At 41.7% G+C, this 16,546-nt stretch overlaps 1 protein-coding gene across 1 annotated transcript in view; it reads left to right on the forward strand.

Annotated features, from left to right (window-relative positions):
* Positions 1 to 16,546, forward strand: part of LAMA1 (laminin subunit alpha 1) — a 153,529-nt gene that overhangs the window by 105,417 nt on the left and 31,566 nt on the right. Inside the window, exons 37-48 of the mRNA XM_007458457.1 lie at positions 3,782 to 3,992; positions 4,394 to 4,510; positions 4,627 to 4,790; positions 6,724 to 6,859; positions 7,364 to 7,457; positions 9,263 to 9,379; positions 10,773 to 10,955; positions 11,264 to 11,418; positions 12,752 to 12,895; positions 13,878 to 14,011; positions 14,848 to 14,998; positions 15,752 to 15,876. Of these exons, the coding sequence (XP_007458519.1) occupies positions 3,782 to 3,992; positions 4,394 to 4,510; positions 4,627 to 4,790; positions 6,724 to 6,859; positions 7,364 to 7,457; positions 9,263 to 9,379; positions 10,773 to 10,955; positions 11,264 to 11,418; positions 12,752 to 12,895; positions 13,878 to 14,011; positions 14,848 to 14,998; positions 15,752 to 15,876 (1,731 nt within the window). The remainder of the gene's footprint in view (positions 1 to 3,781; positions 3,993 to 4,393; positions 4,511 to 4,626; positions 4,791 to 6,723; positions 6,860 to 7,363; positions 7,458 to 9,262; positions 9,380 to 10,772; positions 10,956 to 11,263; positions 11,419 to 12,751; positions 12,896 to 13,877; positions 14,012 to 14,847; positions 14,999 to 15,751; positions 15,877 to 16,546) is intronic.

Genomic DNA, 16,546 nt, shown 5'->3' on the forward strand with positions numbered 1-16,546 from the left:
AAGAATCTTTTTCTGTATTTCACATTATTATCTTATCAGGGTACATGTTAAGGAGTGAAATCATTTAGCCAAAGAGTTTGCATTTTGAGGATTCCCAACTTGCATTGCCAAATTATTTTCTAAAACGTTTTTAAAAACAACATCCACTTCTACCGGCACACATGAGAGAGCTGAGCTTACATCTATTTTCATCATTGAATGGGATTTTTGACGTTGTTAATTTGTTCTGTGAGAAACAAAAGGAGGAACTTATGTTGCATGGGATTTGGAGAGGAGACTCGTAATCTAATTACTAGAACATTTGTTAGGGCCCAAGAACGGCCCTGAGAGGACTATGGACTGGTCGAGGGGGGCTCAGAAGTGGGCGAGGACCCAGGGGATGGGGAAGGGGCTGCCATCTACGGAGCACCTCTTCTGTGCTTGGTGGTGTGGACCGCACCCCTCATGGACTGCAGCGGCTCATCCCCGCCACCTTCTTAGGTGGGAAATATCCAGCTGGAGAAACTGAGGCCCAGAGAATATTAGTAACTTGCCCCACATGCAGGACAATATGAAATCTGGCTACACACCTAAATCTGTCTGACATTAAACCCCGTTATTTTCCAGCCCTAAACAACAGGAAGTACACTTTAGACCCAGTCCATAGAAGATGGGTGGGTGAAATTTCCATGATCAGCTCAGAGACCATGACTGTGCACCTACACTAGATTGTAATCACCTCTCCCTGACGCAGCCCCTCCCCTGCATCCTCCCTTCACTGGATGCATGGTGCAGGGACCACCCACAGGGAAAGGCTCATACCTCCATGCAGGTGGTCCCAGGGCCCACCTGCAGTTGAGGCAGCCACCCCAGGGCACCCTGCTCTCTCCCCACCTTCCTCAGCTCCCCGCTGCCTCCTGGACGACATGTAAACATCACGTATTCATTCCAGCCTCCCTCTTCACTCACCATCTCCCCCCATCCACCCGGCTCCAGCTCATCCTAGGCTCAAGGTCCTCCCAGCGCCACACGTGGTCAGTCATCTCATTCATTCTCTCCCTCGGCTGCACGTCTCCCTCAGATGGGGAATCCCTGCAGATCTCAGGAGTCATTTTGCAGGGGTCCTCCCCCCACCAGTACCTTCCACGGTCATGTCATTTGGTCAGTAAAGTGGATTGAGCCCACAGGTGGCCCGCATTGTGCTAGGACTTGGGGACACAAAAGAGAACAATAAAGCCTTTTGCCCACTAGGAGCTCACAGTCCAACTGGGAAAAGTTGACTTTCTGAGTAGCAGTTGAGAGGAAGGGGAGAAGGCAGGGGGCCCTCTCCCGACCTGTGCCCCCTGACCCTCGTCCCCACTAGGCACTCCTCCTGTCACCCTTTCTCTGTCATTGTAGCTCTTCTATTTCTATTTGGAATTAAGTTATTAATAAGATTCTTGATCTCTCTCTTAAATTTGTAAGTTAAATTATTACTACTGAGACCTTTTATTTTAAAAAGATTTTTAAATGCATTCTTAGGCCTCCACTTTCTTCCATAGATAATCCTTGTACTTAAGTCATTTCAAATTTCATGGATTATTTTAGGACTTATTTCTGAGCCTTTTTATTATAATTCTTAGAAGATTGATAATTTATGCTGAAGTACAGCAATCCTGTAAGTGAGAGTACTTAGCACACAACCTAGTTGCTTATCATGCGTGTCAGGGTCCCCAAGGCCACCTCCACATTCAGAGTTTCACCAGGACTCCCGTGACTCAGGGCTGAGACTTCCTAGAGCAGCATATTAAGGATGCACCGCTGGATCATGAGGAAGATGCAGGGGAGCTGGGAGGAGCCCATGCAGGCTCCCTACACTCTCTCCATCCCAGGAAGGACCACGGAGCACACTCTCCCCCCCAGCAATGAAAATGTAGCAGCTTGTGTGTGATGCCCAGGGAAGCCCATAGAGTTCAGCATCTGAGGTTTTCAGTGGGGGCTGGTCCCATAGGCTCCCTCTGCCCAGCACATACCCACATTCCAGACTCCCAGGAGGGAAGCAGGTGTTCAGCCTAAACCACATTGTTTGCACAAACAGTCGAGGCAGTGAGCCACCCTTATCAGTCAGGGGACAGCGGGAGCACTTGCAGATGCCAGCTGAGGGCCAGCCTGGCAAGCAGGCCTTTCTAAGGGTAGCCAACTCCGACCTGCTATCTTTCCCTTTACTGCACCCTATAAATTATCCTTTGTAGCTGTGTTTCCCAACTGTTTTCCACGCAGGTGTCCCCAGACCTATCAAAAGATATTTCACTAAAGAAATGTGTCCTGTGCCCAGATAATTTGGGAAATGCAGTGTCTTAAGGAGAGACAAGGTCTTCACTACACGTCTTCAGGCTGATGTTTCAGGATCTCCAAAAGGAGCCTGGAGAACACAGCTAAACGTACTGCAGCATGCAACCCTTTCTCGTGGAACTTGCTTACCTGTTCACGGCACTAGCTTTGTGGAGAAACGCAGTTTGAAAAACACTGTTTTACTGTGTTAACTAAATAAATTTTACAAGAAGAAGCTAAGGAAGAGTGCTGAGGGGTTTTGTGTTTTTTCTTTTTAGTCTTTCAAGTCACTGCTGACTATATCATTTCATCTGATCACAGTTTAGGTGGTAAATTCATTTCATAGATGAAAATTTGACCTCTATATTTAAATTTCTTAGAGAGATACCTTCTTTAACAATATGAATTGACAGATTCATGGCCAGATGTTAGGAATATATTGGATTTATTTGTGTATTTCCCATGTGCTCTTTTTGGTTCTTGTTGCCTGTATCATAATGCAACATCTTGCTATCATTTTTATAATCATTAAAAATCATAAAAATGTTCAAATAATTCCTGATGATGCTCTAATGATGTCAGAGTTCAAATATGTATCTTTGGAAAATGTTTTTTTGTGGTGTTTTTTGGTGGTGCTTAGCCCAGCGATCTGATAATATGTGAAAGCTAAGGGTGATTTACAAGGCATTTTCCATGAAATTTTTCAAAGTTCTTCTGACAAATTGAAGCAAGAAGTTCATGGGATATATTCAAGCACTGCAAAGTTCTGTAGTATGAAAACTGTATCATTCTATAGAGCTTTAAGTTTAAATTTGATTGAAATAGCAATTTATAAAAGAATAGGGGAAATGTCTTTCAATTTCCTAAAGCTTGCTTTTATCAGTGGTACAAATTTTATCTTTATGGCAATTGGGATTTGAAAGTTTTTATAAAATCTGTTTTTTAACTAGCTGCAGAAAAACCTTTATATTGTATAAATACACTGGTAACTTGAGAGCAAATCACTGAAGAGTCTCCTTTTTTCAATTTCTGGCCATATTATAATGAGAGATTTCAGTTGCCGTCATTCACAGACTGTGGTCCCAATTTTCTGAATCGATTCACTGAGGTGGTTTCTTTTAATTCCGTTACCAAAATACGTTAGTAAGTTTGTGAATAAGGAGAGTTTATTAAGGATAAAGTGTAAATCTGCCATACTAATAGCTATCTTAGAAAAATTGTTTCCCTTTTTAAGAGATTACGAGGTACCACTTAGGACGTCACAAAGAAACTCAGAACGATTATGTAAAAGTCTCTTCCACTATCGGAGTCGGGGGGAGTGGTGGTGGGATGAATTGGGAGATTGGGATTGACATATATACATTAATATGTATAAAATGGATAACTAATAAGAACCTCCTGTATAAAACAAAAAGTTTCTTCCACTATCATTTCAATGATATGAGCTTTGTTGTTCATTTCTTACCATGTGAACCGTCTATTATTTTCCCAGGGCTGCTGAAGATTTATTGTCACAAATTCAGAAAAATTACCAGAAACCGCAGGAAGAGTTGGAGGTATTAAAAGAAGCAGTAAGCAGCCTCCTTTCAAGACACAACAGTAAAGTGCAGGCCACAGAAGAGCTCCTGAGGGAAGCAGAGAGGAAGACCCAGGAAAGCAGTCGCTTGCTGTTTATTGTCAGGGCCAACCTGCGAGAGTTCAACGTGAGTCTTACCAGCTCTCTCCCCATTAGAGCTGGTACCAAATTCTCCCATGTAAATGATGCCAGTCTTAGCTTCTTAAAAACTGAGCCCCGGGGCTTCCCTGGTGGCTCAGTGGTTGAGAGTCTGCCTGCTGATGCAGGGGACGCGGGTTCGTGTCCCGGTCCGGGAAGATCCCACATGCCACGGAGCGGCTGGGCCCGTGAGCCATGGCTGCTGAGCCTGCGCGTCCGGAGCCCATGCTCTGCGACGGGAGAGGCCACAACAGTGAGAGGCCCGTGTACTGCAAAAAAAAAAAAAAAAAAAGAGCCCCGAAGGCTAACTTCACCACATAGTGTCAGGCACCGTGGTTCAGAAGCCGACTTGCTTTTATGAAGCATCCTTAGAGGTGATTTTTGCTACAGGATAAAAAGCTGCGTGTTCAAGAAGAACAAAACTTGACGTCAGTGCTAATCGCCGAAGGAAGAGGACTGCTTGATGCTGCCACTGCACCTGCAAATGCTTCAGGAAAGGCTCTAGCAGTAAGTCCCAACACAGCACAGCTGCAATACCCAAAGTTTTGAAAGAATCTTCCCACGTCTCAGATACATTGTTAAATAGTTGCACATGTAGTCACAATGTTAATTTCTCTATGTAGCAGTTAGAGCATCACCGGGATGAGCTGCTTCTATGGACTGCCAAAATCAGGCAGCACGTAGATGACCTGGTCATGCAGATGTCCAAAAGAAGAGCATTGGACCTTGTCTACAGAGCGGAGGATCATGCCACTGAGCTCCAGAGACTGGCAGGTGCTCTGGACAGGTGAGACCACACCTTGCAGGAATTCTCAGGTTGTGATCTGTGGATCAGAGAGAACAAGCGTGGCTATTTTGATCACAGTGTTGAGTCAAATTCTTTTTTTTGTCTAAAAATGAAGACTTCTCTTTTATTTCCATGGCAAGGAGGATTTTCTCCCATGTCTGGTAACGTGGTTGACCATCAGCAGGACCGTATGATGGAAAAATGCAAACCGAGCCAGATAGGAATGAAAACAAATACTATGCTCTGATATCAAGCCATCGAGGCCTTAAATATCTACCTGGTGCTCAGGACTTTATTGTTAGGTTGCATATGGACAGAACCAGATATTGATTTATTTATACATCTTGTCTTCTTGGACCTTGTGATCTGGCGGGCTTTATGCGTGGATGCAGGTCGTGGTTGCCCGTCCTGGGCTATTAGAAGTGTTGGGAATCTGTTTTCCAACTCCTGAAAGATACCATCTCCATTACTTTCTACTACCTGAAGGTCTACCATTGTACTGTCATAATTTTAACATATATTTTTGGATATTTGTCAAATATATCCTCAGCTTGTTAGAAATACCTTTAAATGAGAAGCACAGCTTTAGGCCAGTGGTTCCCAAATTGTTGCAGCAATACCCTGGGGAACTTTAAAATACTGATGCCTGTGTCCACTTGCCTCTCTCCCATCCCCCGAAGACTGTGGGGTGTGAGCTGTACTTTTCCTTTTTTTTAAGGTACTCAGGTGACCTAATGTGCAGCAAATGAGGGAATCGGGATTTTAGGCCTCATCAATGATTTACACAATATTGTTAGTTGATACATTTATTTCTTTAGAATCTGTTATAAATTATGAGTGGAAAAAGTCTGGACACACTAGAATATGTGTGTTTCTGTGTGTTGGGTGTGTTTTGTGGAAGGAGAAAAATAAATATTTTTCCAGTTTGAGGAATGCTGCCATAAAAGATTAGCTTACACAATGAAAGCAGTTGGAAACGATGTATTGAATAACATAGACTATTGCTTAAATTATGTGCTGCCTTGAGCACTACCGCCTGTGTCTGCCATCGGAATCAGAAAATGGAATTACATACTCAGTTCTCATTTCTTCATCTTTCATCGTTTCCCGAAAGAGAAAAGAACGTTCTGACTACAGGCATAGGTACAACAAAATCTTTCTTACCTAGTATGAGTAGTAAAAGCAATCTGGTGGGATACTTAAAGTTAAATGACATTATTGTCTTTTATTTATAAGTCACTGAATTTTGCCAGTCAAGTAGTAACTGCTGGTGTCTGGTTTGGGAATCACCCAACTCAGTAACCTCGGGAAGAAAATGAAGTAGGTTGCTCAGCAGGCAAAGATGTGTCAATTGTCAGAGTTCATTTTGAAGCTAGAGTGAGCTGGATGAAATTGCACCATTACCAGCCGGCAACTTCTTGAGTGATTTGCCCACTTACAAGAGTAAAGTTCAGATGATTGAAATATTATCTGATGCTCCTCCAAAACCCCTAGTGAATTTCCTCAAATTGGTCTATACTATTTGAGGAATAAGATTCAGCATCCTCATATATGCTTAGGAAAGCTTTTTTTTTTTTTTTTTTTTTTTTTAAATTAACACATGTCGTAGCAGGAGAGATTACAACCAATGCAAACATGCAGCGGCACCCCAGACACATGCAGGGGGTTTGAACAGAGATCAAAGAATGGATGGTTTAAAAGATGGGACACAGCAGTCATCTCTTCTTTGGGTGTTAATTAAACAGCAGTTCTTAGTGTTATCACTTCTTAAGATTACTTTTGGAGTTCGAGGGGAATCCACATGTTGACATGAAATCCTGTCTTCCTTGTTGATGATAATTCTCTAAGGTGGAAGAAACTGGAAGGCTTTTAATAACAGTGGGATAGTTCAATTTAGTTGATCATAACATCTCTAAATATGTTGATTTCACAGTGGCCTTGGAAATGTTAGTCATGTGTCCCTAAATGCGACCAGTGCAACCCATGTCCATTCCAACATCCGGAGCCTGATTGAAGAATCAGAGAAGTTGGTGAAAGATACTCTCAGGACTGAAAGCAAGGCGAGCATGGTAAGAAATGCCCTGGGGGCTTCCATGTACGCCTTCCTTTTCTGGGCACTGTGGGGCAGCGGTCCTTCCATGAGGTGCTTGAGCAGACATGCAGTGGCTTAAATTTATGCTTGTCAACGTTCTTTTCTGGTGGGATCTGTTTAAGGCTTCTGTCATCATGTGACGTAAGTTTTCATTTCCTAAGTCATAAGTAATTCTTAGAACAAAAATGATAATGCTACTTGATATCCTCTTGAGACAGCTTTTCTTACCCGTGGTGAAGATCTTCATTTAACAGCTGGTTTTTGTGTTTATAGATTTAAAAATGGCTGTGTTCTTTCTCTTCAGCCACAAACTAGAACATATATTAAACATAAGATAGGACAGTTTAAATTGTCCCTGCCTGTTATCTGGCTGACTTCCTTGTTTGGAACTACACTGGAGGCTATTCTGATAGAATGGAGTTGCTTTCTCCACCTCCGCCCTGCCCTCCAGTTGCTGTGTTTAAATTGTTCTGTTTTACAGGCCTCAGAATCTCTTGTTTCTAATGGGAAAGCGGCTCTCCAGCGCAGTGCTGAATTTCTAAAAGAAGGCAATAGCCTGAGCAGAAAGCATGGAGGTCAGTTTCCAGCTTGGACTGTGTTGATATCGGAGTGATTGTGGACACATCTCTGAACATACTTCCAGAAAATTCATCTTTCCTGGAGCAATTTGAAGCTTAACATTTCTTTGTCACAATAATATTCCAGTTTCCTATCATAGACACATCATATAATTTTTATTTTAGTGATATCTCATTTAATGTGCAGTCCCCTCCAATCTTCCATAGACTCGATAAGCCTTCCGTGAGAACCAAAACCTCTACTCGCTGCTTTAGTGCCTGAGCCCTGGCTGTTCTTCATAGCATTTGTCAGGTTATCTGTGATTTCATGTGCTTCTCTATTCATCTCTCAGGGTTTCACAGTTTCTTGAAGAGATGTACTATGGTTTTTTTTTTTTTTGCGGTACGTGGGCCTCTCACTGCTGTGGCCTCTCCCGCCGCGGAGCATAGGCTCCAGACGCACAGGCTCAGCGGCCATGGCTCACAGGCCCAGCCACTCCGCGGCACGCGGGATCTTCCTGGACCAGGGCACGAACCCGTGTCCCCTGCATCGGCAGGCGGACTCTCAACCACTGCGCCACCAGGGAAGCCCAAGATATATTATGTTTGATTCCTCTTGTGTCTTCTTCACAGGGCTAATGTAATGTTAGACTCGTGATAGGTTCTTATTAAATAATTACCAAATTAAATCATTATTGATTTATCTATTTAAAAAAATACCTGTGCAGTTTCATTTTTCCCAAGAGTTTCAGTAAGCAGTTTTGGCATATGTAAGAGTTATCCAATAAGCATAACACAAAATGGCAGGGGAATCTGTTGTATGAGAGAAACATACAAGTTTTATAACGTATGGTGTACCTATCACCTTAATATACTCTAATACAACAAAAATATTGTCTTTTCCTATGGGAGTAAATGGTGGGCCATAAACAAGGCTCATACCCCTTAGACTACTTCCATGTCCAGTCTTGGACCCTTCCACAGCTGTCTGAGCCAAGGGCTTGGATAGGTGCATATTTTTTGTTTCTCTGTGAGTGGCACAATTTAGAATTTATGTTCATCTCACAGTATAAAAAGTCCCTAATTCTCAATCATAAAGCTTTAAACACAAACTCACTGTTGATGGGCGGTAGCTTTAGTTTACATAACTAAAGGTATTTTGTAGGCCACAAAATAGTGAACTTTCTGGCAATTAAAATTTTACGCAGAACCATCATGTTCATCATGGATTTTATCAATAATTTATCTTTTAACCAGGTGGTCAGAATCCAAATGTGATTGTGTATTATGAACAGCAATTTTAAAAGTAAAAGCTTTGATCCAACAGCTTTGATCAAACATGAAGGAGGACGAGTTGAGCGCCTATTGGGTGGTCAGAAGGGAGCAGGAAAGCAGGGGAGGGACCCTGGCTGAGAAGCAGGTGGGGGACTGAGAAGAAGATTCCAGAGCAGGAGCCCATGTTTGGGGTCTTACAACCTAGGGGACAAAGGTGGCCAGGACTTGGGTGTGGATAGGAAGTTAGTCTGATTAAGACTGAGTGACTTAAACACAGTTTTTCACCCTAGAGCTCTAATTAAATTGGACATGAATTTAGGAAGAAATATTAGTGCAAAGGGAAACAAAGTAGAAAAGATGATCAAGTAAGCCCCAAAACACACAATTTTTATAATGAATGGTGTTAAGTCTTGCTGGAAAAACTTTCAATATTTGGGGTCTCTGTAGAAAGCTGCTGATTTTATAGATGGGTCAGGAATGATAAAGCTCTCATCAAGGCAACTTCTTAGGACTAGCCTAAAAGGGAACACTTTTTCCCCTTTGAATAGGTATCGCGTTAGAACTGAGTGAATTGAAAAATACTGCAAAGAGATTTCAAGAGAATGCTGATAAAATTACTAAGCAGACCAATGAATCACTCTTGATACTTAGAGCAATTCCTGAAGGTAAGTGGAAAGGGGGTTCTTGATTTAATTAATATCTTCTCGTTGCAAAACCCTTACGCATGAGCATGAGGAAGACCTGCCTTCTTTATGCTACCATGAGGAAGACCTGCCTTCTTTATGCTACCGTATTAATTGCTTACTTTTAAAATGGGCCTGAGATGAAAGAAGGGCCATTCAGAGAAGCCAGGAAGTAAAGAAGCTGGAACGTTCCTGCTTTAGGGGGAAATGCTAGATTCATTACAAATGTGGGAAATTAGAGAATTCTTGCTTGGAAATTAAAGAAATCTTCCTTTGTGAGGCGATAAGCATTCTAAAATAGATCACTTTAATACTGATGGTTTGGAAATGCAGTGTTCATTAAAATTTTTAATAGGATAACTTTTTTTTTTAATAGGATAACTTTTTAAAAGTATAACACAGGCGAGTTGTGCTGCAGTGATTTATTTATTTTATACTCCTTCAACCTTTTCTTTTTTCTTTATAAGATTATTTTAAAAGTCTTACAGCCAAACATCTCCAGAGTTCTTCTGTCTGCTGGTTCATCTTGTAAGCATGAAAGTTACCGTGGGGAGCTGGACTTGCGGCGCTTTGGACTGACTGAAATCAATGGAACATTTTCTGATATGGAAATTTCTTTTTCTCTTATTTATCTGTTTTTAAGGATACATGGTGTATGTTGATCAAGCACTCAAAAATAACTTTTTATTTGGAAGCAATTTCCAACTTGCCAAAAAGTTGCAAGAAGAGTAAAAAGAACACCTGCATATCCTTCATCCAGCTTCTTCTAGTGTTAATCTTTGCCCCGTTTGTGATTAAACACTTTAAAAATGAATACGAGTGCCTTAAAAAAACCATCAACCAGATTTTCTAGAATAACTGAATTCCACTTTATCTTTAGTGACCGTTTAGTTTTTACTGCACTGTTATTTCCAGCAGCCAGTTGATGTTGTGGGCAGGTACTCTTCCTCTAGCCTAGGATACTTCCATGTCACCTACGGATTTAAATTCCCAAACCTTCTTATCTAGACGCAGAATGATTTGGAGATGGCGTTAATGACCATGAGAAGGGAGTGATAGGAAAGGGATCAAAGAAAGAAGTTTAGATTATTAACATGTAAGACACTGAGCACATGGCATCTCGTTGTGTATTGAAATCATATTTCAATACAGAGGGTTGTCATCAAAAATATTTCATTCATCCATAAATGGAAACAGTAGAGCGTATGATATGCAACCTTAATATTGCCATTAAAAACAGAAGCCCCCTTTTGTGTTCAACAACCGGCAAAAAATTCTGTAACGTGTGTCTGTGTAAAATTACATTTGTTGTGGTTTTATGGTTTTCTCTGTGTATAACCACCAGAGTGCATGCTTGCATACAAATTTATTTCAGGTGTCAGAGACAAAGGCGCCAAAATCAAAGAGCTGGCCACATCTGCAAATCAGAGCGCTATGAGCACTCTAAAGAACGTCGTGAGATTGGGCCAGAAGCTGTTGAATACGTCCACTGAGCTGTCCAGGGTTAATGCCACGTTACGAGAAACAGAAGAACTCCTCCGTGACTCCTCAGTGACCAGTAGGTCGTGGTCTCCCCTCCCATTAGGAAAGTCTGCGTCGAGCCGTTTGAGTTTGCCAAGGGCACAGTGGTGCCTTGTTCACAAACAGCAGTCCTAAAAGATAAAAATGCACCAACATCTGGATTTGCACTTATAAAAAGAGCAGGGCCTTGGGTGATGCCTTGTGCTGGTGCATCTTTCGTATATTTACCAAAATGCCAAGGATTTGATTATTAGGATATTCTAGTTTATCCAGTGCATTAGTATGACCAATTCATTTCTCTTGTTTCCTCCCTCCTGCCAATTTTCTCCCCACCTCATATTTTAGCTTTGTTAGCTGGAAGAAAAGTCAAAGATGTGGAAACACAAGCGAACCTTTTATTTGATCGGCTGAAGCCTTTGAAGATGTTAGAAGAGAACCTGAGCAGAAACCTATCAGAAATCAAACTGCTGATCAGCCAGGCCCGGAAGCAAGCAGCGTCTGTGAGTGCCCAGCACCCCTGCAGCTGAGGCTCCTGGAACTGCAAGTCCCAGAGGCCTCCTGTGCAAAGGGCCTTCGGTCACACTTTCTACTAACCATCTCAGTAACCCCAGATTCCTCACAGCCTTGTCTCCAAGTATATTTAAAGCCTTGTCTTATATATATTTACCTAAGTATATTTAAGCCTATTTAATTAGTCTCATTTTCTTTGAGTCTTGCTTTTTTCGGTGTGTTTCAGAATGTTGTTAGCAAAGAGATCTCTGTGTCCTTATGGACATTTATCATCATGGCCTAGATTTATAGATCTGCACCAATTAGCTAGATGGTGCAGAACACATTAGGCCTGAGTGTCAGCATTCCTGTAAGTCTCATTGGTTGCATGTGGTGCTATTTCCATCATTTTACCAACTTTGTGTTCATAATCCAAGTACTCTTCAGAATGTTCATACAGTGTGGGCCTCATCTCTATGATTCTGACAAAACAGCTTGAATTGCGTGAATGCTGCACAAATCCAGGTTACTAACTGCATAAAACACACAATTTGAGAGACTGCTTCCTGGCCATCCTCAGCACATGGCATTGGCCGTGCGCCAAAGGAGAGGCATTTCAGGGAAATAAGACTTGAGAGAATATCATTTGTCTTGATCCTGGGGACCTATAGACAATAGATGTGACCTCTGGTCTAAAGAGTATCTTCCTGAAGTTTCTAGCCAAGAAAAAGGAGCTCTGGATTCTTTGATCCCTGAGTGACTTCACTTTGGGAAAAGGGCTGTAGGTTTACAAGAGCTCTGGTTTCCATCTGTTTTAGTTCCAGTCACCAAATAAATGTAAACCCGATGGATGGTTCCAAGTGCTCTGGTTAATATAAACTTATAATCTTGAAGGTTAATATAAGGATTATATGCAAGTAATTATCAGAGAAATATGTAAGTGAAATAATTGCTCTATAAATATCTGCTGAGTAAGTAGATCAACCCTCCATTTATTCCATACATGATCATCAAATGTCTTGTGTCAGGTATAAGATTCCAAGGTGATTTGGATAAGCTCCTTGTCTTTAAGGAATTAAATCTCACATGATAGGGTTCCCAACATAAAATTCCCTTTTAAAACCTGACTGATTTTTCCATATTAAAATATTTTACCAAATAAAATAAGTTTCAGCATCATGTGACTTTCACCTTATGAGACACGAAGCATTGTGCATTATCCAGAGAGGAAACCTACTAGCAGTGACTATCTGGAACAGAATAGCACTGTTCAGCTCGTGCTGCCACCGTGTGGCCCTAAATGATTTGTAGGCACTTAGGGACAATTCCCTTTTCCTTCTACAGATCAAAGTTGCTGTGTCTGCAGACAGAGACTGTATCCGGGCCTACCAGCCTCAGATTTCTTCTACCAACTATAACAGCTTAACACTAAATGTGAAGACAAGCGAACCTGACAACCTTCTCTTCTACCTGGGGAGTAGCATCAGTGTGAGTATGACCCGCAAAAGCAACGCTGAGTCTCTTAGGGACAGAGTATATTTTCTGAATCGGTTAAAAAAAAATAGCGCCTTTGCGAAATCACTAATTCTTGTACGAGAACTAATCTTTTGCTAAACTGGTAACATTAGATTAAAAATAAACTACAGAACTGAATGCCCGTGAGGAGGAGAGTGGCATTTATGAAAAGTGCCTCCCTCTGCCGTCTCAACTGTGAGCGGCGGGGCCGAGCTTCTCTTAATGTCTCCCGTGACCTCCGAAGCCATGCAGTTGTGCTTTGGCTCTGTGGACCTTGGCGGCTGTTACCAGGAGTGGAGGCGTGCACCACAAGGGGCATATCAGAGTCATCAAGCTTCCCCCCCGGCTCTTCCACCCAGCGAGATTCCCAGGGTTCCCAGAGGGCACGTCCCCAATGGAAGACTATTGATTCATTTGACTGTGTCATTGGGGACAGGTCAGAGCCCTTGGGTATGTTAGGGCAGAAAATATTAGCAAGCACAAATGCCATCTGAAATGTCTTCTTAAGGTACAAGGTGCAAAGCACAGGTCAGTCCGTGATGTACGATTTCATGGCTCCTGTCTCGCTGTACATCTCACGCTCGTGCATTGCCTTCTCAGACTGGGCAAACAAACAAGTGCAATGCCTCCCCTCATGACCCCGGTAGAGGCTGGTAACCCCCAGCAAGTTTTCTTGGAGAACTTCATGGGAGGCTTCATGGAGGGCTACGCTGGGCAAGGGTGGTGGGCACTGATGGCCAACGGTGGCCACCATCTCCAGTACCAATACTCCAGGTCATGCTCCAGCTCCAGGGAGGGGAGCATTTAAAGACAAAAGACGATCTTTTTTGTTTTCTACTTAAAAAAAATTTTGAAGTAGAGAAAATGCTGTAAGAACTCATCTTTTAAAGTGTTTTGGTGGTCATGCACACAGTCTGGCATGTGAACTCATCCCATCTCATGCCCTGCACCCCAGGCTGATTTCCTGGCAGTGGAGATGCGGCGAGGGAAAGTGGCCTTCCTCTGGGATTTGGGCTCCGGGTCCACACGTTTGGAATTTCCAGACTTCCCGATTGATGACAGCAAATGGCACAGTATCTATGTAACCAGGTAGCAGAGAAAGTTCTCTCTGAGCATCTCGCTTTTTTTAGCTGCATCTTATAAGTAATTACATGCTTGTAACATCACATAACTGTCTTCGAAATTTCTGGGAAGTCAGTGAAAGGATACTTGGTTTAGATTAACTATAGAAATAATTTTTTTTCATTATTACAGAAGAAATAAAGTTTGTTAGCAAAACCAACAATCAAAAGAAGAAAAAAGTTAAAAGTTTATGTTGCCTTTAGAATGTTAGGTCCAAGTCTGAGGCAGCCAACCCAGTAAAATGTTTGCGCCCCAGAAGAGGGGAGTAAAGTGCAGCGTGATGGAGATGCCACGTGGCTGGCAGTGGTACAAGCAGGACAGAAGATGAGGGTACAAGTGGGGGATGCGTTTTCTCAAAATTCAGGCACGAAGCAAAATTCTTCCTTTTAAAGCCCTTCTCCAGAGGCAACTGCTGTTAAGTGGCTGTAGGTATAGCTTTCTTTTCACTTTTCTGTAATATCACGGTTGGTGATGGTGTGTTATTGGAAATTTCTGATTTTTACTTTGTTATTGGAAAAAATGGGGCAATGATAAAGGCAGTAGACCGTTCCAAATATATTTAGTTCATTATCTGAAACTATTTTAAGCAAGGAGGTAACATGATGGAATTTATGTTTTAAGAAGAAATACTCCACAAGATTTTGGAGTGCAAACTAGGGGCGGGATGGGCAAGACTGGAAGCAGGGAGACCAGTTGGAGACATGGGCAGAAGCAGATGGAGGCTGTGTGTGAAACAGATGTGTGTGTATGTGGACCAGCTTGCAATTCTGCAGGTGCTCTTTTTGCAACTCTCTGACCCTTAGGTTTGGATACATTGGTTCATTGAGTGTAAAGGAAATGAGCGCATCTCAAAAGCCACCACCAAAAACAAGTAAATCCCCTGGAACAGCTAATGTTCTGGATGTAAACAATTCAACACTAATGTTTGTTGGAGGGCTTGGAGGACAGATCAAGGTAATCTTCTGAACGTTCATCTGAACAGTGCTGATTGGCTCATTTTACCAATGTATAAAATGAATATGTTTAAATGTTTGAAAATATTCTAGGCAGATGAAGATTTTCCTGCCTCTATTATTTTGTTTAAGGACAGTTCATCTGCAGAGTTGGGTTGGTTTTGTAAAGGATCATGCGTAACAGATAGCGTAATGGAAAAGAAGCCAATGGTTCATTTTATTATTTGTTTTTTTTCCCCAGTAATAAAAGAGGCAACTCAATATTCCACATGAATTTCTGTAAACTCCCTTTATCTCTATTCTGACTCTAGTGGTGGACTAATACTAATTAGCAGTTAGCAAAAGAGCCCATCGTATATTTTATTACATCAGTTACCCTCTCACCCAATAAAGTTCACTCACCTGGACTTGGTTCAGTGCTCTGAAATGAGAGTAAGCGTCCCAGTTTCCGGCAGGCCCTCACCACTGACCACATTCTCTGGGTCTCTTTCCTCATTAGTTAAAGGGCCTTCTCTCCAGTGACCCTAGTAACTGACATGACCTTTGAGATCTTGTCCTGCTGTCATTCATTCTAGGATTCCAATTCATAATTGGAAGGAAGTTCAATGATTACAAACTGGTCGTTTTCCTGGATGTTGTTTTCTCAAAATTTGCATTTGTTAGATCTGAGCTCCCAAGGAGGAGTTTTGTGCACTTAGAGCATATATTTCTTTTCACCAAATATACTTGGATTATGTTTGTTTGTTTACATTAGAAGTCTCCTGCTGTGAAGGTTACTCATTTTAAAGGCTGCATGGGAGAGGCCTTCTTGAATGGACAGTCGATTGGCCTATGGAACTATATTGAAAGGGAGGGGAAGTGCCATGGCTGCTTTGGAAGGTAACGTGCCCCATGAGTAACACATAAGATGCTAATATGCACGGTAACACTGTCCCGGGAGAAGGTTAGAGTTGCAGCATTTCTCAAACTCGTTTGACCCTGAACTCTTTTTAAAAAGGAGCATTCCAGGGCTGTTTACGTTCCATAGAACATACTTTGCAAGTGCTGAAGTAGACACAAACAGGTGCTTTATGTCTACATTTGTAAATGGATTAAACTGTCTTCATTTTAGATAAGTGCCCCTACCTACTAGCCAAGAACTTTAGCTCAGTGAGTTAATAAACTACTTCTAGCAACAGAATCCATTTGAGCGGGCCAGTAATTAGAATTCATTGCGCTGTTTACCTTTGTGTGTAATTTTCCATTATTAAATCATTAGCTTGGTCCATTGATGTCCTTTAGATTTAAAAACTTTTTTTCTTAATATAATCATTTACCTTTAACTTTGATTTATATTACCAAGTAAGCTGATTTTTTTTATTCCTCTTTGAATATACTTACACTTCTCTAACATGGTATCAGCATACATTTATAATTATGAACAATCTCTCAGATCCCTCAAGGATAGTATAAAATCATTGATTCTAACAGTTCACATCTAAATATGGGGAAAAAACTTTCATTTATGGGCCTTTATTCTTTTTTTTTTTTTTTTTTTTTTTTTTTTTTT

This window comes from Lipotes vexillifer, unplaced genomic scaffold (assembly GCF_000442215.2).
Source record: "Lipotes vexillifer unplaced genomic scaffold, Lipotes_vexillifer_v1.1 scaffold447, whole genome shotgun sequence".
NCBI lineage: Eukaryota > Metazoa > Chordata > Mammalia > Artiodactyla > Lipotidae > Lipotes > Lipotes vexillifer.